The 23,777-nt window shown below is 38.7% G+C and overlaps 1 protein-coding gene across 3 annotated transcripts in view; it reads right to left on the bottom strand.

Annotated features, from left to right (window-relative positions):
* Positions 1–23,777, bottom strand: part of LOC147160154 (voltage-dependent calcium channel subunit alpha-2/delta-1-like) — a 52,712-nt gene that overhangs the window by 14,201 nt on the left and 14,734 nt on the right. For all 3 annotated transcript variants that reach the window (XM_086058577.1, XM_086058578.1, XM_086058579.1), the window contains exons 6-24: positions 23,249–23,375; positions 19,591–19,722; positions 19,221–19,290; positions 19,095–19,145; positions 16,222–16,321; positions 14,758–14,916; positions 13,626–13,730; positions 13,479–13,557; positions 13,367–13,416; positions 13,198–13,287; positions 11,823–11,885; positions 10,678–10,761; positions 9,613–9,687; positions 9,446–9,517; positions 9,311–9,382; positions 9,180–9,241; positions 8,960–9,036; positions 2,653–2,713; positions 2,448–2,554 (exon numbers count right to left, since the gene is read on the bottom strand). In XM_086058577.1, coding sequence (XP_085914703.1) covers positions 2,448–2,554; positions 2,653–2,713; positions 8,960–9,036; positions 9,180–9,241; positions 9,311–9,382; positions 9,446–9,517; positions 9,613–9,687; positions 10,678–10,761; positions 11,823–11,885; positions 13,198–13,287; positions 13,367–13,416; positions 13,479–13,557; positions 13,626–13,730; positions 14,758–14,916; positions 16,222–16,321; positions 19,095–19,145; positions 19,221–19,290; positions 19,591–19,722; positions 23,249–23,375 — 1,636 coding nt within the window. The remainder of the gene's footprint in view (positions 1–2,447; positions 2,555–2,652; positions 2,714–8,959; positions 9,037–9,179; positions 9,242–9,310; positions 9,383–9,445; positions 9,518–9,612; positions 9,688–10,677; positions 10,762–11,822; positions 11,886–13,197; positions 13,288–13,366; positions 13,417–13,478; positions 13,558–13,625; positions 13,731–14,757; positions 14,917–16,221; positions 16,322–19,094; positions 19,146–19,220; positions 19,291–19,590; positions 19,723–23,248; positions 23,376–23,777) is intronic.

Here is a 23,777-nt window from a genome sequence, read left to right as displayed (position 1 = left end):
AAACTCGCAGCTAATAACGGTGAAAGTAATCACTTAATGGAGTGAGAGGTTTTATTGGCGGCGTGTTTGGAGGGCCGAGCTGCGACAACGTCGACAAACAAGGCGACGCGGACGCCAGTGCTCATTAATGCGTTGGTCAGATGTCCCGCTGGCCCCTGATTGGGCTTTTACGGCCAAGGCTCGTGCTCTCGGCCTGACGCGTCCTGCTCTTTGTCACAAAACACACGATAATTGGAGCGCGTCGGCCGGCCGGAGAGGTGGAGCGCGTGTGTGTGCGCCTCACATCTAAGCCGACGTGCTTCACACATGTGCGCTCAGGCGTGTGATGGTTGGACTTTTGGAGTTAGCATCAAATGGGCAACATGAGGGAGGTGGTGCTGCTGGTGGTTCCACTTTACAAAAGCTTTGCTTGGTCATGCACAGCCAACCATACAGCCAGACCACTGGACTATGAGGGGCGGGGGGGCATGAAGGCTCAGGGGATGGGCCCTCGCCATGCTTTAACCAGATGTCTCACCTGGACACTATAAGTGAGTGGACAAAAATCTTGGTGTTGGAGCCAAATGTTATCACAATTTAATAGGACTAAGTCATATCATATTTGATGTAAATCACATCACATCGTGTCGTAGTTAGAGTGAATTACACTCTAAAAAAATAATTCTTGGACCAATTTAAGGTTACAAATTGAATTGTTGACCAATTTAATACAATTGCTTCAATTGGTAACACACGATTGAATTAAATTAATCCAAAGTGAATGTTTTTACTTTGGATTCATTTTGGATTCATTTAATCCAAAATGAATTTTGGATTAATTTAATATATTCACTTTCAATAAATTTTGGAATAATTTAATACATTCACTTTTGGTTAATTTGGGATTAATTTAATTCAAGATGAATTTTGGATTAATTTAATTCAAGATTAATTTTGGATTAATTTAGTATATTCACTTTGGATTAATTTTGGATTAAGTTAATTCAAGTGAATATTATTCAATTGTGTGTTATTAAATTGAAGCCATTTTATTAAATTGGTCAACAATTCAATTTGTAATCCTAAATTGGTTCAACAATTCTCTTTTTAGAGTCTCTATCACATCATAACTGTAGTAAATTACATGCATCTTAATTGGAGGATTAATGACTCCAATAGGCTGACTTGAACAAATATTCTGAATGTCATTTGCAAACATTTATTAAATGCTTTACTTTAATGCATGTAGTAATGTTTATTGCTCAAACACAACCTGTGCTACCTTTAACGTAACCATCCACTGTCAGCTAAAGGATCATCTGCGGTCAAAATGAATATTTTTTGTGATTAATTAATTAAAAAACGCTTTAACATTGACAGCACTAGTCATAACGTAATTAGAATAAATGCTATTGTTAACTCATTCACTCCCAGCCATTTTCACTGAAGCAATCCCCTTCGCTCCCTGCTGTTTTACTAGATGTTGACTGATTCTGCAAGGCCCACAGAATATTGTGTTTTATTGCTTTAAAAACATGGAACCTACCAAAAGAAAGATTGGAATCTCTTCTTCCATCAGTAAAAAATGTATATTTCTATAGTTTCCGATTTGCAGCAATTAGCATTAGAATATAACTAAGTTTAATCATTATTCACAAATCTGTATAGAACTGTGGGTAAATCAGCTTGTTTTCAACGTGGCCCTGGTTGATCTCTTCTACTCTGCTGCCACCTGCTGGCCGTTTGTGCAATAACTACCATTGCTTCAACCGTTTTGTGCGATTGAGAGGCTGCATCAAAGCCTTCTGTATGCTCTAGCATGAAACATAAACAACGTATAAATACGTCTTTGGGACACTTACACATTTGAAATTTGCTCCCAAAACATATAAATATGTTCTTGGGAGCAAATGAGTTAATGGAGGAACGCATAGATCACAATTGAAGTAAATATATTATCATGTTGTAATTACAGTAAATTATATTGCACCATTAGTGGATTAAATGGTATCATAATTTCAGCAAATCATGTTGCACGGAACGGTCAAAGGAGAAAATTATATTGTGCTGTAATTGGAGTAAATAGTATCGTAATTACATAATGCTATCAAAAGTGGAGGTCAGTTGATCTTAAAGTAAATCATATTGTAACAACTTGAGTAAATTGAATTGTATCATTATTGGAGTGAAATTTTACTTATTGAATTAAATCATAATTGGAGTGAAATGTATCCTTTCACACCAGAGTAGCGCTAAAAAAAAATAAAAAAAATACCACAAACAAATTATGGTCAAAGGGGACCAACTCTGTGCGTCCCAATACTTTTGCCCATCCAGCATACTTTTGCAACAGTCCGTGGTGGGAACAGAGCGGAATCAGCACATTTTGCGCTTATTTTTCTCTGGCCACCGGGGACACGACGTTATTGATGGCGCACGTCAGCGCGCGGCCAAGTGTCGGCACTCACACATCGGATTGTTTGGCGTCTTGGTGTCGATGTAGATGTTGAACTCCATGAGGAACTCCGTGTTGCTTTTGTCCTTGTCGGGCGGCTTCAGGTCCTTGCAGTACATCCTGCGAATCACCGGCAAGGTCATTAAGCAGACGGAAACCCGAGACGGCGGAGAAATAAATGTCATGTCAATTAAACAATGAAACGCGCTCCGTCTTACCTTGGCGCGATGAACGTGTAGCCGTATTCGTCAAACTTGTCCGCCAGCAGGCTCTCAGAAACTGGTGAAAGGTGGGAAATATTACAAAGGAGGCAGAATTTTGGAACAAGTGGTGCTGCCCTTTTGCACGCTCAGCAGAAATATGTTAATAATAGATGCCCATTAAAATGCATTTAACCAGGTAAAAAAAAAAAAAGACAAATTAGGAATGCAATTTCGGGAGAAATTGAGTATGAATGCTGAAGAGCTGATGCGCATTCACTGAATTGTTGATGTGAGACCATTTGGCCATTTGGAGACTGTTTTTCATAGCTCCATATATGTAGAACTGGAATGGCTTCAATCAGTCCAAAAATGTGGAAGGAGGAGGTCAAAATGTGAAATGTGGTCATTTGGTAATTTTGGGAACATCTCTCAATTCCATAAATTCCCAAGATGTCCTGAATGAGATACATTTTTTGGAGTTGGATTGTTATGAATCGGTCAAGAAATGTGGAATGAGAAGGTAAAAATCTCAAATCTTGTTGAAAATTGGGAATTTTACCATGAAAAAATGTGGAAGGAGGATGTAAATATAAAAACACTCTCTTCATTTGTGAAATGTGGGAAGGTCATAAATGTTGCCAAGATACACTAGATGAATTGAAAATTCAAAAGTCGCATTGATTTGAACTGTTGTATAAATTTTCGTGTAAAAATTGTGAAACAATCGGCACCGATTTCCTTAGTTTTGGGGGATCGGTGATCAGCCGATCCCTTAAATATAAACCGATCTCATCTCCCTCCTCAGAGGTGAAAAAGTCCACCACTGTCCTCTTCTGCTGAGATGACTAATAGGCTTTTCATTTTTAATTGGCAGTTAAAACACCAATTTCACAGATATTGTTCAATGTTTTCTAATAAAATAAGATTGGAACTCTGAAGGAAAATACTGTCCTTGTCTGAATTTGGAATAGGAAAGATCGAATTCACAATATTTTTGATTTATTTTTTGGTGGGGAGGGTGGGGGGTGGGGGTTGAATTGTGGAAAAAGGCCAAATTTTGGGAATGTGTTCAGTTTTAAACTCAATGTTCAGAACAGTGTAAATATTTTAAAGTTTGAATCGGTTGAGAAATGTGAAAGGGCAAACGTGGCTCTTCATCATTCACACAATGATGAATGGACATAAATGAACGTCTTGAAACTGGGCCGAACAATAGTCATAAATAAATGAATAAAGACAATGTACTTGCCATCTTTCCCTGAAGAGGAAGTGAAGAGAACCCAGGGGGAAGAGAAAAGGAAATGGGTGAAACCACAGCGGGGGTCAAAGGTCACACAATATTTTATTCACAGAGCCAGTCCTGAATAGAAATATTGTAAAGGCGTAAAAAAAACAAAAAACAAGGTTGGGGAGTTCTGTAAGGATTTTGCGGCGAGCGCAACGCTGAATCAAGCGCACGTGGCGTTCTCATGACAACAGCGGCCAATCTTTTGCCCTCGCTGGTCATCGGCGAGTAATTGCAACCATGTGCTTTTGCTTTCGGGGCCGTCCACGCTCAATCGTCCGTCGCCACCATGGATTGATGGCGAGTGACGACGGAATAAATTTGTGTGACGGCGGCGATCTTCACGTCTACCGCGGATGTAGATAGAGGCATGAGTTGAATTAGGTTGCGGGCGAAGCCACTTATTTGCCCTTGAAGGTTCATTTGTCGCATTCTTTCACGACATGCAAGACCAAATAAGAACAAGAAGTTCTGGGGGATGGCTTTTAATGCATTAGCGGTTGAGCTAGGCCCCTAATTTGCTCTTGAACCTTCATTATTAGCATTTTGGGCGCTTTGTGGGATCACTTTTGGGAAGGCCTATTGATGGATGAACACTTTTAGTCAAATTTAGCGCTTGGGCTAGGCCCCTAAATTGCCCTTGAAACTTCTTCTTCTTTTTTTTGGGGGGGGGGGGGGGGTTAGAATTTTGGACCCTTTGTGACACCACTTTAGGAAAGGCCTGTTTTATATGTTCCAGACTTAATTTATGGCTGGTGAGTCAGGATTTGCGCATTTATGAGCCAAACATGTAAATAATAATAATGGCTTTTGATCAAGAGAAAAATTGGTAATCCATTTTGAAGAGATGTTTGGCACTTGACTGTATTTGTTTAATGGCAAGTCTGCCTTAGTGAGGCAAAAAAAAAAAAAGTTGCCTCATAGCCTTAAAGTTTTACATGATCAGCAAATGTAACAAATATTAAATACATTCGTCTGACTATAGAAAATGTGTATGCTTATTAAAAGTGTCTGAAAATACTACAATATATATCGGAGACGTGACGAGGGATCGAAACAGGCACGCGTCAATCACCTCTTCTGCTGCAGTACCGCCATTTTACCAAAAGATGGCACTTTTTGTGAGGGATTGCACAAGCTGAGGTGAGGTTTGCTGCTTGAACAGGAAACACTCAAATTCCTCCATTTTGAAGATTAAGAAATTAACGGCTGCCTTTTTTTTCTAGCATTTTAGATGCTTTGTCTTTAAATTTCGGGTACATGAACTAGATTGCCCGTTAAACCAAAAACCTTGTAACATTTTCATGTCTCCATAAAAAAAAAAACATTTAAGATAATTACAGGTGACTGAAGGAGAACGTTTCTCATCTACGGCTTCACCTTTGACTAACGCAAACATCCTGTTCTCTCGTGCTGCTTCTCGCGCCAAAACCACATCAGAGGGTCAGCGGAACAGGTGGGGTGGGGGCGTTTAAAGACACGCACGCACGCACGCACTCTGTGTGGGCAGCGCTCGCATGCGACGCCAGCCTCGCTACACACTCTTATTATTAATCACCGGAAAAAGTGGCGATTTTTTTTTTTTTTTTTTAAGAAATGGGACGGAGGCCAGGAGGAGAATACTTGCCCAGAAATGCTGCAGGCATCCCGGCACACCACAGGGTCAGGAGATGAGAAGCAGGTCAGGAAAAGGAGAGTGCGAAGGGCAGAACAACAAGGGTTACACAATATTTTATTCAAAATGAATAAGAATATTGGAGACACAAGTGGAAAAAAACATTCAGATGCAGGTTAAATGTGAACAGTAGGACTCCATTTTGACACTAATGTACTCCAGTGGACTAATTACACAACTGTTTGATCTTTTCTAATGAAATGAAGTTTCTAGGTATCATTATTGATGAACATTTAACATGGAAAGCGCATATAGAATATGTCCATTTTAAGGTGTCACAAACCGTAGCCGTGTTACTTACACAAGGTTAAAGAATCATTGAAAAAGAAAGCTTTGTTATTGTTATAGAATTCATTGATTTTTCCATACCTGACATATTGCATAGAAGTGTGTGTGTGTGTGTGTGTGGGGAGGGGGAGGGGGGGGGGGTGCAGCCCAAACCTGAATCCATCTTTCATTTACAGAAACGTGCTATTCGTGTTTGTGACAGCTAAGGCGATACATAAATAAAGATGACTTGACTTGTTTGCGGTTGTGGATACAGAGACCACATTAGTTAATTATTTATACAACTAAAAACTTTAAAAATGAATGAATTGATGGAGTTTAACCGCCTTAAAATATTGTATAAAGCCCATCATGAAATGTTACCAGTCAATAAACAAACCAAATTTCTAAAAAGGGAAAGTGAGTACAAATAAAGAGGAAGAGATATTTTTTCCAAGCCTATATATAGAACACAACTAAAAGAAAGATGTATTTCAACTCAAGGTGTCAGTCTGTGGAACAATCTGGATTGTAAAATCAAATCTTCTCAGTCTATTTGTATTATTATTTTTTTATTCATTAATTTTGTGTGTGTGTTGTGATTTTTTTGTGTTGATCAGGGGCAGACAAAACAAGCTTTACTTCTTTCTGTCCCTTTTCATTTCTTTTACTTTACTTTGAATTTGAATATTGCTTTATATTGTCTTTTTTTTATTTTCTTTTACAAATGAATGAAATAAATAAAGGATTGATTTACTAGAAGCAAAATTCTAGTTCACCAATGTTTGTAATTTATAGATAGCTGTGAATTTATTCTATATATAATAATTTTTTTTTAATTCAATAAAAGAAATATCACTGTAATGTCGTCTATTATAATTACATAAAGCAGAGGTGGGCAATCTCGGTCCTCGAGGGCCGGAGTCCTGCAGGCTTTGGAGGTTTCTCACTTCCAACACAAGCTGATTGCAATCAACAGGATCGTTATCAGGCTGATGCCGAGCTTGCTGATGAGCTGATCATATATCAGCTGCATTGGAGAAGGGCAACATGCAATGCAAAACCTGCAGGACTCGGGCCCTCGAGGCCCACCTCTGACATAACCTAAAGTAATGAAATCATGAAAATGTCAAGTATTTGAACCGTTTTTGCCACATTCTTCAGAAATACACATAATGGACATACATGGAAATGGTCACAGTAATGTTAGTCTTTCTTCGCTGAGGATAAAGAATATAGGCCTTAGAGCAGGGATCACCAAGTCTGGTCCTCAAGGACCCCTATCCGGCATGTTTTAGATGTTTCTAGTCCAGCACTTGCAAAACTAAAAGAACTCTAGCATAGAGATGAGGGATACAAGAACACATTTTTTTTTTATGTAAAAAAAAGAGCCAGATGCAGGACGCCGGCCCCCGAGGAGCGGAGTTGGCGACTCCTGCCTTTGAGTATGTTTGTTTGTTTGTTACGACTGTATTAATAATAAACAGCTTCAAGCCTCTTTTACGTATAAAGAATTGTTCACTCTCTGCCAAACTGCTCCTTTTTGTGTGAAGTGAATCGAGTTGTGTGACGTACGGCCTGAATGCAGCTTTAGCAAACCGTCGAATTTCCGACGCCCCGCTTTTCTCCCTCCAAATACATTCCTGCGCTGACGCCGAAAGTGCCAATAAGCAGATTTAGACGAAGCAAATAAGTGATGAAAGGGGAGGAGATGGAATGCTGCCGCCTTCAGAGGGATTATCAGTGTCAAAGCAGTTTAACAGCCTGCTGCCAGTTGATTTTGGCAACAATCTGACGGGAATTGGAGGAAAATCCAATGCGATAAAAACAAGATTGTGTTCCAAAATAATAAAAAGTAAGATGTGGGAAGTACATCAGTCAAGCCCTTCTGTTTTGGCTGATTGGTGTGCTAAGAAGGTGCATAAATAAAGGCTGAACCATTTTGACAAATAATCTCATTTTTCCTCACAACTGTGATTGCAATTTATTTTTTCTGCGTCCTCTTGCGCTAAAATAAAGGTAAACGAACCATGAATTAATATGAAAGATGGTTTCTTTATGTACTTGTTTTAGAGATGACTAAAGACATTAAACTTGCTGTCTTTTAAGCATTTCACCACGACAAACATAAATCAGATTACGTAAACATAAATCAGATTACAACAAATCTCTGGCTAAATCACGGCAACTTTTCACATTTGATGAAACAATGGCATGTAAACATGTGGACTGAACTTCTCCTGACACTAAAGACTACATTCTAGGGATAGACCGATTATCAGCCGGGCCGATTATGTGCACCGATATTTGGTATTTTGACCAATATCGGTATCAAAAATCTGATGGTTGTTGAAAGCTCAATTTAAAACTGTGTTAGCCTCAGGTAACTTTTTCTTTAAATTTTCAAATTACTTTATAAAAGACGCTGCTGACACTGGGAACTCTGCACCCGTTTTTGCTTGGATTTAAAGCAGCGATATGTGAAAGTTTCACATTTAAGTTATGTTGACATTTTGGAAAAAGTTATTTAGTGTAAAAATATTTACAATTTTCACATAACTTTTAAGATATACTGCTGACCTTGGGAGTTTTTTGAACTTTTTGTTAGAATTTTAGAACATTTTTTAAAATAACTTTACTTTAACGCCAATATTTTTTCTCTTTTACTGAAAATGAATATCGGCTTCAAATATCGGTTATTGGCCTCCTTGACGACTAATAATCTGTATCGCATTGGCCCTGAAAAAAAAAACATATCGCTCTGTCTCTACTACATACTACTACACTGCTATGATGATTTGAATTCAGGCCTTGTGCAAATAAATACTAAAAGTGTCTTTTTGTGTAACACCACACAACTTGTGCGTGATTTTCACTCTGCGTAAGAAAAGAGACACCCGCACCACAAGTTTGCACGTGCTGCCAGCAGCTAAACAAGAGGCGGCATTTCTACAGCGTGTGTGTAAGTGATGGATAGCGAGCATAACGACTGCGCCGCCTTACATGGCGAGCGGTAACGTCAGCGCTTTTTCCGTCGTTAACACGCCGCCCGCCACTGCGTGTGCAATCTCTGCAGTGGAAAATAGGAGACTTACATTTTGCTTGGGTGATGGTGTCACCGATGGTGGCGCGGATGTAATACGAGCTGTAGTCGGGCAGCACCAAGGCCAGACTGACACACAACAAAACCTCATGTTAAAAATAACACTTTTAACTTCGGCTTCTGCGTAGTTTTTCCAAAATTGCAAATGGTGACTATTTCTTGCGTTTTATGCATCAAACAAAAGCTGGTCTTTACTTCTGCTGTGTTGTTACCTGTAGTCCGTGCCCTTCACTGGCGCAAAGGTGTATGTCCTCCGGCCCATGTCAATGTAGCGCTATGAGGGCAACACAAGTTGAAAGATTTGGCAAAGCATCCCGATGCAATTTATGATGAAGAAAATGACCTCATCTTGTGATTTAACCATAGTTGATATGGGGTAAGTCCCTGGCAGGCCGTCAATCATCCTCTGTCTGATCTGCAAATGGAAAATGTGCATTGAAAACCTCGAAGAATGACAGATGCGCGTGTTATGCGATACCTCCACTTTGAAATCATTCTCTAGCTCGGCATCCAAAAAGTCCAACGTCACAGGCTCGTGGAACTCGGCCGTCTACGCAGAGCAGAAAAAAAAAGAAAACGTTGTTGTTTGTCTAAAGACATTTTTTTAAGACAAACGATGGCACAAGAAAGCAAAAGATGTCGTACCGGCGGCTGGAGGTTGGGGTGGAGCAGCACGTATCCGTTGGGGTCGATGGCAAAGTAGTAGCCGTTTGGTCCAAACTGCACGAAACCCCCCCCCCACTTTTAATTAATTTACACTCACAAGACACTTCATTAGGGACACCCCAGTGGGAGCCAGCCACAATTATAAAGCATTTGACACACGCAGAATGGTTTGTAATGGTCTATAGGTGGGTAAAGCACTACTTATTGTCAAAATGAAAGTCTTCAACTCACCTCAATGTAGCGTCAACAATCAAGCAACTCACTTCCGTAGTAAGGATGCTAATCATTATAATGTGAGTGTGTTTAGATTAAAAAGCGGTTTGTTGAACATGTGTTGGGTTAAATTTGTGTTAACATGAAACAGCGACTTTGACTTGTGTGGTGCGGGATAGCATCAAGCGATGGCTAAAGCTAGCAACGTCACAGTGTACTTCTTTTGCTTGTACAACAGGGGAGTCAGGGCATTCACAATGTGATGTCTACCATCTAGTGGTTAACAGCAGTATTACAACTTCAAATTCCAAACAATAGAGCGCACATAATAGTTTCAATTTAAGTGAAACACTGGCTGTGGGTTGCCCATCCCGAGTTTAGATGAAGCTCCTCAAATGACTTCAACAAAGTTCCTTGGCACAAAGATGGCAGCAAAGAGTGACTTTTGTCTTGGCGCCTGGCTACAAGAAGTCATACTTTTATTGTCATACTTTTATTGCTTTGGCCTGAAATAATAACAATTGAAAAAAGACTGAAAATCTGAATATACAGTGATTTAGTATACTATCCAAAGCAAGCATTGTTGTGGTGATTTGAGGAATAGCAGGCAGCCAACGCTGGACTGTGACAGACACAGTGCAGGCGCTGCAGGCATATTTGAATTAGAAAAGGCAATTGTATATCTTTATCAATTTTTTTAAATTATTACAATCATTATTTTATTATTTGCTGTGTATTATGCGCAATCTTTATTATGTACAGCCCTTCCTTACAGCTGCGGTTGTTTGCATTGGATCTCACAAGGTGTATCTAAAGTTTTGACCGTCTTACAGTAAAACGCGGCGTGAGCCTCTTGATGTCCTCCAGGGAGACGTCGATGGCCATGACGCCCAAGATGAGCTGGTTCTGAGATTTCTGTTCGAAAGAAATTCAAAACACAAGATCAACAAGTCAGACCCACAATGCACCGCAGGAGGGGCTGATTCCGACGCTCCTCCGAGTCCTCCTTTCGAGGAAATGAGCTGCAATCGAAATCTGGAAAGTTTCATTCCCAAAAGCCTAACGTGCCGCCATGAGTCAGCGCCGAGGTATTTGCAGCCAAGCGGCAGCGGAAAGCAACCCGGCGCGTAAACTCATCTTGACCCACTTTAGTCGCGCCGTCATTTGTCTCTCGGTGAGCCGCGGGTTTGATCCCCTCGTCTTGCGCTGCTGACCTTGCTAGCGGGAGAACGCGCGGGGGAGACGTGAGGAAACGTCAAGGACAAGTAAAAAACATCCCCCCGGAGTCCGAGTATCGCATGTAGAGGATGTCATGAAAATGACGCTTGACGGACGCTGAATGCTTGATTAGAAGCGTTTTGACGAAAAAGCGTTTTTTTCTTGGCAACGCACAAGTCATGTCATGTCTCAGCATTTACTGAGAAAATGTAAATATTTTTCCTGTTCTAAATATGGCTCTTATAGAATATTATGCTTGTCTCTCAGCATTACACAGAATACTAAATACATTGAGAACACACAAAAAAAAAACCTTACTGAATAGCATTAAGGTGAATACTTGTCTCTCAGCATTCATAGAATATATATGTTCTTATTATTATTACCTAAAATAGATTTTGAGGAAAGTTTTGTCTTTCAGCATTTAAATAAAAATACAGAAATTGAAATTTGCATGAATACTTGGTCTCTCATGCACACTGATAACAAAACCTGATTTATAGGACTAGTGCAATGTCTTTGCAGTATTCAAAAAAATTAAGTAGAGTGTGAACGCTTGTCTCTCATTTACTTCGTGTGTACTTTTTAAAATCTGACATACAGGCAGTGTGAATGCTCATCTCTCAGCATTTATACACTCATTAAAAGAACCCAAAAATGCAGGACACGAGTTGATGTGTTCTCAAAAAGCAATACAACTATTCATACAATGAACGCGGATGCTTGTCTCTCAGCATCGCAATACGAAAACCTCGTACCTTGGATCCTGTGTTGGTCTTGTTGAAGACAGGCAGGGTTCCAGTGATGACGAGTCCCAGTTCCTGTTGAACACGTACAAGTTACACAACACAAATACACAAAAAACACAAACGGTTCTCAGCATGTTGAGTGTTACGGGAAGAAAAAAAAAAGGAGCTGCTTGTCGCGGTAACGAAGCCCAGAGGCATTTTGTGTCGGCGTTATCAGTCCAAAGGGATGAGGCGTCCATCTTCTTTGCCGCGTTCTTATCGGCGCTGTCGCTTTAACCGCGCAAAACGCAGCGGCGTGAAAAATGTTTTGAATGCAGCAAACTAAAAAGTTCATCCATCAATCAGGTTGTGCGGCCAATTAGCGGCGGGTTGAGAGCGAGTTGAGCCAGATAACAAACTGCAAATATTTGCACTCATATAAATGGACTTTTTGTTTTGCTTTCCAAAATGGTGCCGCCCTGTGTAATCCCCACATCTGTCTTCTGTCTCATACGTTACGATTTCAAGCATTTAGGGTCAATCTGGAAGACAATCGTGGGCAAAAAGATAAAACTAGTAGGAAGTTGCGCAAACGGGACGCTTTGTTTCTATTCGTCTAGCACACGTTTACCTAAAACCTTAACGCTGAAATAAATTATGACATTTTAGGAAAAAAAAATATTACGAAATACGGTCAGAAAAAAAACTGAAGGAAATAAAATAGAACAATAATACGTATTAAACAAAAATAAGTGTAAGTAAAGAAAAGTAAGTTAAATCAAATACAATTTAATTAAAATTTAGCTAATACTACATTTTACCAAATCAAATAAAAATACAATGAAATAAAAATAATGCAAAAATACACAACTGAACTAAGGAGCGTACATTTAAATAAAATAAGTAAAATTAAAAGAAATAAAATAAAACAATCAAATAAAATTAAATGCACTACCATTAAACAAAAGTATTGTCATACAAAATAAATAAAAGGAAAACAAATGAAAAAACTAAATTAAAAGTACATTACAATTGAACCTGTAAAAATGTGTAATAAATAAAACCAAAGTAAACTAAAGTAAAAAATCAATCAAATAAAATGAAATAAAAACACTGAATGGACCTAGCCAACCATAAAAAGGTAATGTATGTGAATATGAATTTAAAACGATATACCACCAATAAGTGTTTTCGACAAAAATCAGGGAGTGACTCCCACCTGCTAATTTTTCTCTCCAAATATTTCAATAGGAAAAAAAATATTGAATGAAAAAAAAAATCTGTTTATCAGTGAATCTGCAGGTTGTGAGCCCTGATCATACAAGGGGTCCAATGTATTACAGGAAATGTATTATTATTATCTGATTTGATCATGAGCCAGTTAGTTTACGACGGCAGATGTTACCAATGCATCCTGGTACACGTTGGTCCACTGGACCTGCTTGGCCTTGCTGCCCCCTTTGACCATGGACCTGCCCAAAACATCCAGGTACTCCTACAAATAAAGAAATAAATGTATATAACTACGTGGTATGCACAAAGGGGCCCCGTTTACAAGACGTGTCTTTCTTTACCTGAGTGTTCAACCTGATGGCACCAATGGACGGAATCTCATAGTAGTAACCTGAGAACAAATCAGCATAATTATGACCAATTTTGGTCAAAATTCCCACGGTGTAATAATACCTTTGTTAGCGCACGCCATCCACTGAATGGGCCCTTTGTCGTAGTTGTGTTGACCCACTGAGAATGTGAAGATGCGCACCTGTGTGGAGACAAATGTAAACATTGGTATGAAAGAATTTTCAAAAGTGGATTTTTGCGGTCACTCACCTGTTGTTTGGGGTTGTAGGTCTTGAAAATCTCCTCGGCGCGTTCCTCGCCTCCGTCGGTGAAGAGCATGATGATCTTGTTGCAGTGGGCCCGGGACACGTTCATCTGCAAGAAATCAAAACTTGTGCATGTACAAGTGTTGGCCACAAGAGGGAGACACACACTCACCTATGCAACTTCACAACGTTTAGTGGAGGATCATCACCCATTCAAAAATGGATCAAACAAAAATGTCAGTAAGAGTCATTAGTGACATTTTAAATATGATTATACCCGTCTTGATAATGAACAGTACATTAAACAAGCATTTAAAAATTAAAAATTTAATGGACTATTCCAATAAAAAAATTTTTTTTTAAATAAAAATCAAATATCCGTAATTAAAATTTAATTAAATTACTAAATAAAATGTAATACTAAAATTAAAATCAAAGTATTAAATTAGACTGCAAGTTCACCAAATATACAAATAAATGTACTAAATGAATTATTAAAAGTACTAAATTAAATTAAAATATATTACATTAAAACATATATTTTTTAAATGTACTACTTAAATAAAAATGGGTTAAGCGGTTCGTAGAACAAATGAATGAATAGGAAATATGAAAATTTTATATATTTTAGTAAAATGTACTAAACTAATGTACAATCAGTGGTACTTTATCTTTAAAGTAAAATGAAAATAAATACGTACAGGAAATCTGCAAAATAAAAATTCTATGTCTTGCAATTAAAAATCTAATTAAAAAAATACTTTTAATACAATGTAATAGATTTAAATGAAAATATTTATTTAAAAAAAAAGAGAAGAAAAATCGAATATACTAAATTAAAAAACCAAAACATAAAATCTATTTAACTTTTTTTTTTTAACTATTAAAAAAATCAAACAAAAAATATCCAAAATAAAAATAAATGATATAAAACAAAAATTCACGATACTAACCCACAAAAATTATCCTAAATAAAAATATTTTGCTCAGACTAAAATGGACTAAATTGTAACATCAAATTGAATCCAGAATACCCATTGAACATGGAAAATCCATGTTAACCCTCATCCAAACCTCTTGTAATTTGCTGCTGTGCTTGTGGTGAATGTTCAACAAGCCATTTGCATGCCGCCCACCTGTGCGAGCTGCTTGAAGGCCAGCTCGAAGCCGCGCTTGTAGTTGGTGGTTCCCTTGGCACTGATGCCCTGCACGGCGTCCTTGAGGATGCGTTTGTTGCGCACGTTAGCCTGCACCAGGTTCTCGAAGCAGGCGGCGTGCGTGGCCTTGTCGTTGAACTGCCGTCGGGGGGGAGACAGGGAGAAGGAAGGTGGGATGGCGAAGGGACGCGGAGGAGACGCGCGGGCGGGCCGGCACATATTTGTTGCGCAAATATGTGGCGGGGCTCCATCATGCACAATTAAGTCAAACATCTCCAGTCGGAGCATATTTATGACAGATCGGCTCTGCGTTTGTCATTAAATAAGGTGGTGAGGTGAAGCTTTACAGACCCAAGGAGGCTAGAGGAGCACAAGGAAGGAGAGTGAGGAGAAGAGGAAGGCAAAATAACACAAATATTGATTATGGAACAGTCAAACTTAAAATTGTGGCCACCATTATTATTTTTTTATTTTTATGAATTGACATAATACCTGCCACACACACCGACACACACAAAGGCCTATTCAATTATGAAGACTTGCGGCAAGTTGGAAAAAAAAGCATCAATATTGCGATTGCACTGCTGACTAATTGCATTAGTTTCGAAAAGCTCTTAGCTGATTTGAAGGCTACACACACACACACACACACACACACACACACACACAAACAAAACAAAACGCATGGCTCCATCGAGGCAGAGCGGAGGAAATTGTGATCAATGGCTGCTTTGAAGAACAAATGGAAATGCATGTCATTGGCGCTCACGCCGGGCGCAGTGACAGCGACAGGCTTTGCAGATTTATTCAATCACAGGAAATGCGTGTGCACCACTTTAAATGATGAATATTCCCAGTGTCAGTGAACGCATCCGTGCCTGACTTAGCGTGTTTCTTACTTACACAGGCTCATCGATTTGTCAAACATGTCATGCGAACGCATACGTTGGGCCAATTAGACGCCTTTACATAACGTGTGCCTGACATACACGCACAAACTGCATTCCAAGGCTACACAATCCAACTCCAAAGCACAATTGCGTGAGTTAAAGTTGCAAGCTTATAGAATAAAAAATAAATAAAAGGAAAAAAATAAAAATAAATTAAAAAATAAAATAAAAAATAAAAATATATAAAAAATATAAAAAAATAAAATAAAAAAAGACTGACACCCACGTCACTCACCAGGCAGACCCCGTCTTTTTAAAGCCATACACACCCAAAGTCACATACACTACAGTAGAATGTGAGGACATCAGCCCCCAGGTAAACAACAGTAGTAACTGCACAATTTCTCAAAACAAAAAGTCAATAGAATAATCGATTCTAAAACAATTCGATAGCTGGCGTGCTACTTGGCTTTGATTGTGTTATGGGTAACATCCCCCAAATTTAAGTCCCGATGGTGAAGCATTCACTTGGACGACGCTCTGCAGTACTCACATAGACGACGTTGACGTAATCGTCGTCCGCCAGCGTCTCCAGCATCTTGCTGACGGACGTTCGGATCAGCTTGAGGGTCAGGCCCGACACGCTGCCGCTCCTGCCGGGAGTTGACAGCGCCAAAATTGACGATTAGCAGGGAACATTTATTCAAAATCAGTTCAGTTAGTGGTCTTGAACAATCACTAAAAGATTTTTAGGAGGTGATTTACAAAGAGTATAAGAAGGTAAAGAATAAAATAAGCAAAAATGTGTATGTGTGTGTACAAAAATGTAAAAATCATGTTTTAAAACTTTTTTTTTTAATGTTCTCAAATAAAAAAAACATTTTAATCTTATTCAGTAAAATTTCTTATGTGAACATAGAGGAAATGCCATACAAAGGATATAAGAGGTGGATACAATTTGTTTTATAATGTTGGTTAATTAAAGAATATATAAAAATATAAAGCAAATACATAGTGTATATTGAAAAAATTAATTATTAACAATTGAGAATTTTGGGGTAATTTGTTAAAATAAAAAATGAAAAACTGATGATATAGACTGATTTTTTTTTTAAATGGACGAAACTTTTCTCTAAATATGAAATTTATTCTAAATGTTTTAATAATACAGCAAATACATAAGGTGTATTTATTAGAGCTGACAAATTATTACATTTTTTAATCAGAACAATCACATTTTAGAATTTTGAATAATCACGATTAATCGTTTAATTGAAAAGGTTTTTTTATCAAAATGTTTTGGGCCGCCAAATTTGAAGAGCACCTGTTATGTGTTAATTCTTTCGACATTTAATGTTGAGGAAGAACGTCTTCACCATTTTTTGACCCATTTCACACACTCAACCAAAAAAATGACGCCAATAGTTTGACATGAACAAATATTTTGAATGTCACATGCAAACATTTACTAAATGCTTTACTTTAATGCATGTAGTTATGTTTATTGCTCAAACGCAACCTGTGCTACCTTTAACGTAACCATCCACTGTCAGCTAAAGGATCATCTGCGGTCAAAAAGAATAGTGAGATTAATCTGCGTTAATACATGATTAATTAGATCTTTTTTTTTGTGATTAATCATTGAGTTAATGATTTAACTTTGACAGCACTACTTTTAATGTGAGTGGACAAATGAATTTTGTGACATATTGAGATAAAAAAAGTTTTTTTGATGAATTCCAATAAGCATACCGTTTGAGTTATTAATGGCAATTTTTGTTTATTTGCATTGTAGCTCTTACAGTGTGTTCACACAACGGAAGGTTTATTAATAAAAGTAGTGAAACATCAGTTGGAGAGACCACCTTTATTTCAACCGAGGATGCTACAAAATGTTATAGAGCATTTCTTTATTTGACATTATTACATTACATTATTTATATATGTTATATTATACCGCATATATATTTTATATAATAATAATTTTTTTCATGACTTCTAGTCCAAATAAATATGAGCTCATGACCTGGCTGGCACCCTGAATCTGACCTGCTGCTGCTGTTTACAGTGAAAGGGGGAGGGGTCGCACATCATCTCAGAGTGTTAGCGCTATTGATAGATAGATGGCTCGCTTATGTTGTTGTCTATACATCAAAAACCTTTACAATGAAAAGGTCTAAGCCCTCAGGTACTGCATTAAGAAAGCGGCGAAAGGAGGAGGAGGAAAAACGGGCCCAGGGTAGAGGCATGTATGTCAGTCAATCAGAATTGTCTATAAAAAAATAAACATCAAAATAGCGTTAATTTTCGTCAATTTTTTGAAGTTTCCCGTCAATTATTAACAAAATGGGCATCCGTCATTGACCTCATTATTTTTATTACTTTTTATATGTATCTAACACAAATATATTGTACATAGTTTGAAAACATTTTGCAGTTAATAATGTCAGCACAAATTGCACTAAACAGTTGTATTGCACTGTACTTAGGCTATTTATTTGTATTACTTGTAGTTGGCTGGAAGGGGGGGGGGCTACAATCTACACTTTCGCCTAGGGCACCAAATCATCGAGCGCCGGCCCTGATACCAATTATAGCACATTTCCTTAAAATTGCTTGAAATTAATGGCTATTATATTTTTTCAATTTGCTCATAAAAGTAGTTTTGCATAGAGCACACAATAAAATGAATTTCAAAAAATGCATCAATAAAATGAAACAACTAATCCAGTGGCCAGTAAAAAAAAAAGAAAAAGAAAAAAAGAAGTCCCAACAAAAATATGTGGTTGTACAACTTCCTTTTAAGGAATACAGGTGCAGTATAAAGAATTAAATTCACTACAATAGTGTTTCAAGTAATTTAGTAATATCTACCATGTTTATACAAATAATAATATTAATAAAATGATGCTCTTCTACCTCACCATATTTAAAAAAAATTATATTTATTTTTTCCCATCCCTATTTAATAATACAGCAAATACATAAAGTCTTTTTTTTTTCACGGTGTACTAAAGTGACAAAATATATATATATATTTATGTGTCAGCACAGTGAGAAACTAATGTGATTACTTTTTAATCAAATAAAAAGTACTTAATTTTTTAACAATTTTATTTCATTAAAAAAATCATTTGTCATTCGTACTATAGTAATAATATGTAATGTGCAGTAAAAAGTGTTTGTTCTGGTGTGCAACGGCTTAAAGCCTTGGCAGAGGTCTGCACTCCAAATGCTCTCGGTTGTACAAAAATAGCCTGGCATTTTACATGAGGGCATTTTTTTCAGCGTGTGTTGTAAATGGCCGAGTCGTCCTCGACTCTTGCCCGCCCGCAGGTTGATTCGGGTCAACCGTCAAAAGGTCCAGCATAAAGCATTTATTCCAGCTGACTGTGTGTGTTGTTGAATCAGAAGCTTTTCACTCACGCGTCCACCAGGATCAGCATGTCCTTGGGCGACGCCGCCCCCTGGATGTACCTGCCGGGTAATGGCACCACAATGACGCATTTGGTTTTTGTTGTGGCGTAACAGCGCGTGTGGATGTGCACCCACCATGGCCGCCTGCGTACGTCGTAGAGGTCGATTTTATTGGCCGATTTGCTGGAGTCGATCCAGGGAGAAGCTGCGTGTTTTGAAACAAATAAACAGTCATTTAGTTTGCAGCGCGGCCTTGAGGTGCCGTAACGCCAGTTAGCTGACGTCTGTCTTGATTCTTTTGGACTTCTGAGGCCTCAATTTAAAAGTTAAACACTGCGGCAAGGAGAAAAGTGTCCGCTTTTGACGCTGCAAATGAGTCAGAAAATGAGTCATTTAGTGGCAAAAGTCACAAGACGGAGGCGTTCAGATGACGCATCATAAACACAGTACCGCCTTTGAGACGACTTTGCCGTGGTCAAGGTCGGCGAGGCGGCTTGGGGCTCACCTGGGAAGTAGCGAGCCATTCCGGTGGCGGAACCAAACACCTGCCAAAGGAGCGTGGGGTCTTCCTCTTTGTTTCTCCGGAAAACGTCCTCCAAGGCTTCTGTCCAGTTGAGCTCATTCAGAATGATGGTGGCTGGAAAACACAACACGCGGGCAGAAACTTCACACATGGCAATTTGCTCTGTCCACTGACACAGATTCGGTTGAGCACATTTTGAATGATGGTGATTGTGATACACACACAAACAAATACAGATGCAAATTGCCAGCAGGTAAAATATATTATGTCCAGATGAGCTCTTTAACTCATTCACTGCCATTGACGGCTATAGACGTCAAAAATTAATTTGAACTATTTCTATTAGATTCACATTTTTTTCCACCTTTGTTAACAAGAGTATGAAAACCTAGGGAAAATGTATTGTACATTTAGAACAGATATCAAATGTGCGATTAATCGTGAGTTAACTATTGAAGTCATGCGATTAATTACAAATTAAATCGTCTGACGCCCTTAATTTTTTTAATAATATTTTCTTTTTTGTTTAATTACTTAATTATTTAAACTCAAGATTAATCACAAATTTTATATCTGTTCTATATGTACAATACATTTTTTTCTAGGTTTTCATACTCTTGTTAACTAAAGTAAAAAAAAAAGAAACTAATAGAAATAGCTCAAATGAATTTTTGACATCTAAAGCCGTCAATGGCAGTGAATGAGTTAAGTAACATAAAGTTGACACAAGATTAAAAAAAAAATACAACCTAAAACATACTTAGATGGTTTTGTTGCAAGTAGTGAGTCAGCATCCATTTAATTTAAGTATAAAATATATGATTGACATCTAATAAGAGAAATGTAGTCTGATTCAGCATTCACACAGCAAACAGTGGTGAGCCCCACAAATCAACTTTTTCCATCCACTTCTCTCCTCCTCGCCACCATGAAGCCCCGCAGCCGCAGCGAGGCTGACTTTCCATGCTTTGTAGGGTATGAAGGCCCCCCCAGGCCCCGCCTTCAAGTGTGTGACAAACGCTCACAATTTGAACTCGCGCTCCCTCAGGACAAACCATGCTCAGTCCCAAACAAGATGACTACAAAACACCTCGACACGCCACCTGTTGGAAAATTTGGTGAATTACACTTACAACAAGCCTTCACAAATATGAACCAAAATGCTCATGAAGTAACAACCAACGCATCATCATTCCTTTAATGGATTTTTTTTCCTCAAAAGGGTAAACTGCAAGTGAGGTCAACAAGAGGGGGACGGCGGTCTGTCTGCGCATCATCGCCCACCCTTACGCCGCTGACAGCAATGAAGTGGCGGCGAGCCAAGTGGCGAAAGGTGGCCCATCGTCTGCTCGCTGGCAGCAACCGCCGTCTGCCGCCACAATTACTGTACTGTACGCACTGTCACATGATTTTAGATCCAGTCTAAAGAAATGTGACTTTGCTATGGAACGTAAAAAAAACAAAAAAAACAAATCCAAACGTGTCCATCGGTTGATTGGCTCATCCTGGGGGACATTCAAGTCAACACAACATGGACAAAAGTATTGAGACACACTTAGACACTCCCAACATTTTTGTTCATCGGTTGATAACAGAGGACATGAATCAAGGGGTCTAAAAAAAAACAATGATTAAAACGCATGGACAAAAGTATTGGGACATGCCTCAACTAAACACCTGCTATATGCGAGTTAAACAAACAAACAAAAATATTGGGACACACCTCTCTTTGTTTTAGTCACAAATTAAACTTGATAATGAATCAGATGGAATATTTTTTTAATGGACAAAAGTATTGGGACGAGTTTCAACCTGTTGTGTCCTGGAGATGTCACGATATTCAAATGAAATCAGACATGGATTACAAAAACAACAACAACAACAAAACCTGGACAAGAGTATTGGGACTCCTGTGTGTGACCCAATACTTTTGTCCATTTGGAGCTGCAGTCACAAATGGAAACATAATCTATCTATCTATTTATCCATCCATCCATCCACCCCGGCTAATAATATTCCAACTTTTTTCGTAACACCTCCAAAAGGTGTCCCGATATTTGCAGTCACAAATGAAACCGGACACGGTGGAAGGGAACATCTATTTCCACGCCATGAGCCGGGCCGCGGGGAGGCGGCTCGAGAACACACAGTGGCGGCGTGGCGGTATCGCGGCACGTCACCGCCGCGCGCCCGGCTCGGCCTGACAGGTGCCACACAGCGTCGGCGCAAACGGGCATCAGATACGTGACCGCGGGGGCCGCCGGGGCCCTCCTTTGGCGCCGCGCGTCCACGCCGATCTGCCTAATGAGCGGAGAGGGCAGAGGATGGGCGCCGTGCGAGGAACGTGACACGCACACGCTGTGATTCATGGCATGAGATGGATCCCTCTCGCTGGAATGGATCAGGAGGGAAAATAGAACCCAATCAAGAGCGACTAATGTGGAATAAGATGGAATATTAGTCGTAAGAGGGTCAAATTTGTCTCCTCTATTAATAGCCGTGATGGGAGAAGATCATTAGCTGTAGAGAAAACTGGGAAAAAGGATGAGAGGAGCAAGATTTGAAAAATGAAAAAAGAAAAGCGACAAGGACGCCAGTCAGGTCCAGACAAAGTCGTCGTAAATCCAGTTAGTGGACGGCATTGTGACATTGTTGCCATGGAAACGCCAGCTCGCCTCAGTGTTGTCGCTAAGAGAAGGATGGGAGGGGAGAAGGGAGAGCATGCAACTACGCCCGAACCCCGTCCGGGAGGAAAAAAAATCCACTAGCTGATCAAACGAGCATGAAAACGCATAGGTAAGTGAGTTATGCTAAATACAAACATGATCACAAACCAGTCAATTCACTTCAAGTGTACCGATAAAAAGGAACAAGGCCAGTGATGCTGAATGCTATAAAAAAGAAACGGCATAAAAATTGAGTTGAGCTAAGTGCACAGACTTGAGATGTGCACTTAGGTAGGGATGTCACGCCCCTTTTGAGCGCCGTGCCCCCAGTGGCGCTATGCGAGGAGGGGAAAATATGGAGGACTAAAAATGTCAAAATAAGTAAACGAAAAAATAAATAAAAGTGAAAATAAAAATGAATATAAAAATGTAATTTTTAATTAAATACAAAAAATACTATAAATGCAAATAAAAGCAACAAAAAATATAGTTGTACATAAATAAGTTAATAAAAGTAAGAATAAATATATAAAAAATTAAAACACGAGATAAAAAAAAAGAAAAGTAAAAATAAATAATAAATAATAAAAAAATACTTAGGGCCGCCCGCTCATTTGAATAACATTTCATGATGCGTTTCATGCTGACGCCATCTAAAATAAATAAATATGAGCAGATCATTATCATTTATTGATTTTAATTCTATTTATATATGTATTTTTGTATTTATCTTGAATCTTTTTTTATTTACTTTTACATATTTATGTATAAATATTTGAGTTGCTTTTATTTCCATTTACAGTATATTATTTTATTGTATTTAATTTTTGAATGATACTTTTATTTTATTTATATTATCTATTATTATTATTTATTTATTGACTTATTTTGGCAATGTTGGTCCTTCATAGGCAAAGGCGCCAGCGTATGTGGATGGCAAGGAAGTCAAAAACAAAACACACGTCGACACTTACAGCCCTCGTATATGTCGGTGGGGATGTGAACGGCCGTGGTGTTGTACGAGACCAGACGCTGGAAGTCGGGGTCCACGTGGAAGTCGTCGGGAACGTAGCGGTTCTTCTTCTTCTCCGTCTGATTGAGCTGTGCAAAGCACCACACGGCAAACGTTGGAAAACGCGTGTACACTTGTTGGGTGTCGTGATTAGAAGCGTGTTGGATTCCTGGCCTTGTCTACGGCTGATTGGTTTAAAATGTGCAAATTTCTCTATGGAGTTTGAGCATCCATCTACACAACAACAATGATTTATTGTCGATCACCGACATTATTAGTGTTTTTGAGTACGACCAAATGGTTGTTTTTTTCCATAGTTTTTTGTTTGTTTTGTCTTTCATTTGCTACTACGTGACTTTCTTCTGGCTTCTGATTGGCCAATACGATCTTCTAGTTTATGGCACCGCCTACCTACAGATGGATATGGAGAAATATAAACGTGGGAAGAGAGGGAAGGGGTGTGTCATGTCAGTCAAATACAGAGTGACAGG

This window comes from Leptonotus elevatus, chromosome 17 (assembly GCF_054856555.1).
Source record: "Leptonotus elevatus isolate MCC_2025b chromosome 17, RoL_Lele_1.0, whole genome shotgun sequence".
Classification (NCBI taxonomy): domain Eukaryota; kingdom Metazoa; phylum Chordata; class Actinopteri; order Syngnathiformes; family Syngnathidae; genus Leptonotus; species Leptonotus elevatus.
The sequence above is the reverse complement of the archived record's forward strand: the minus strand, read 5'-3'. Positions and strand labels throughout refer to the sequence as shown.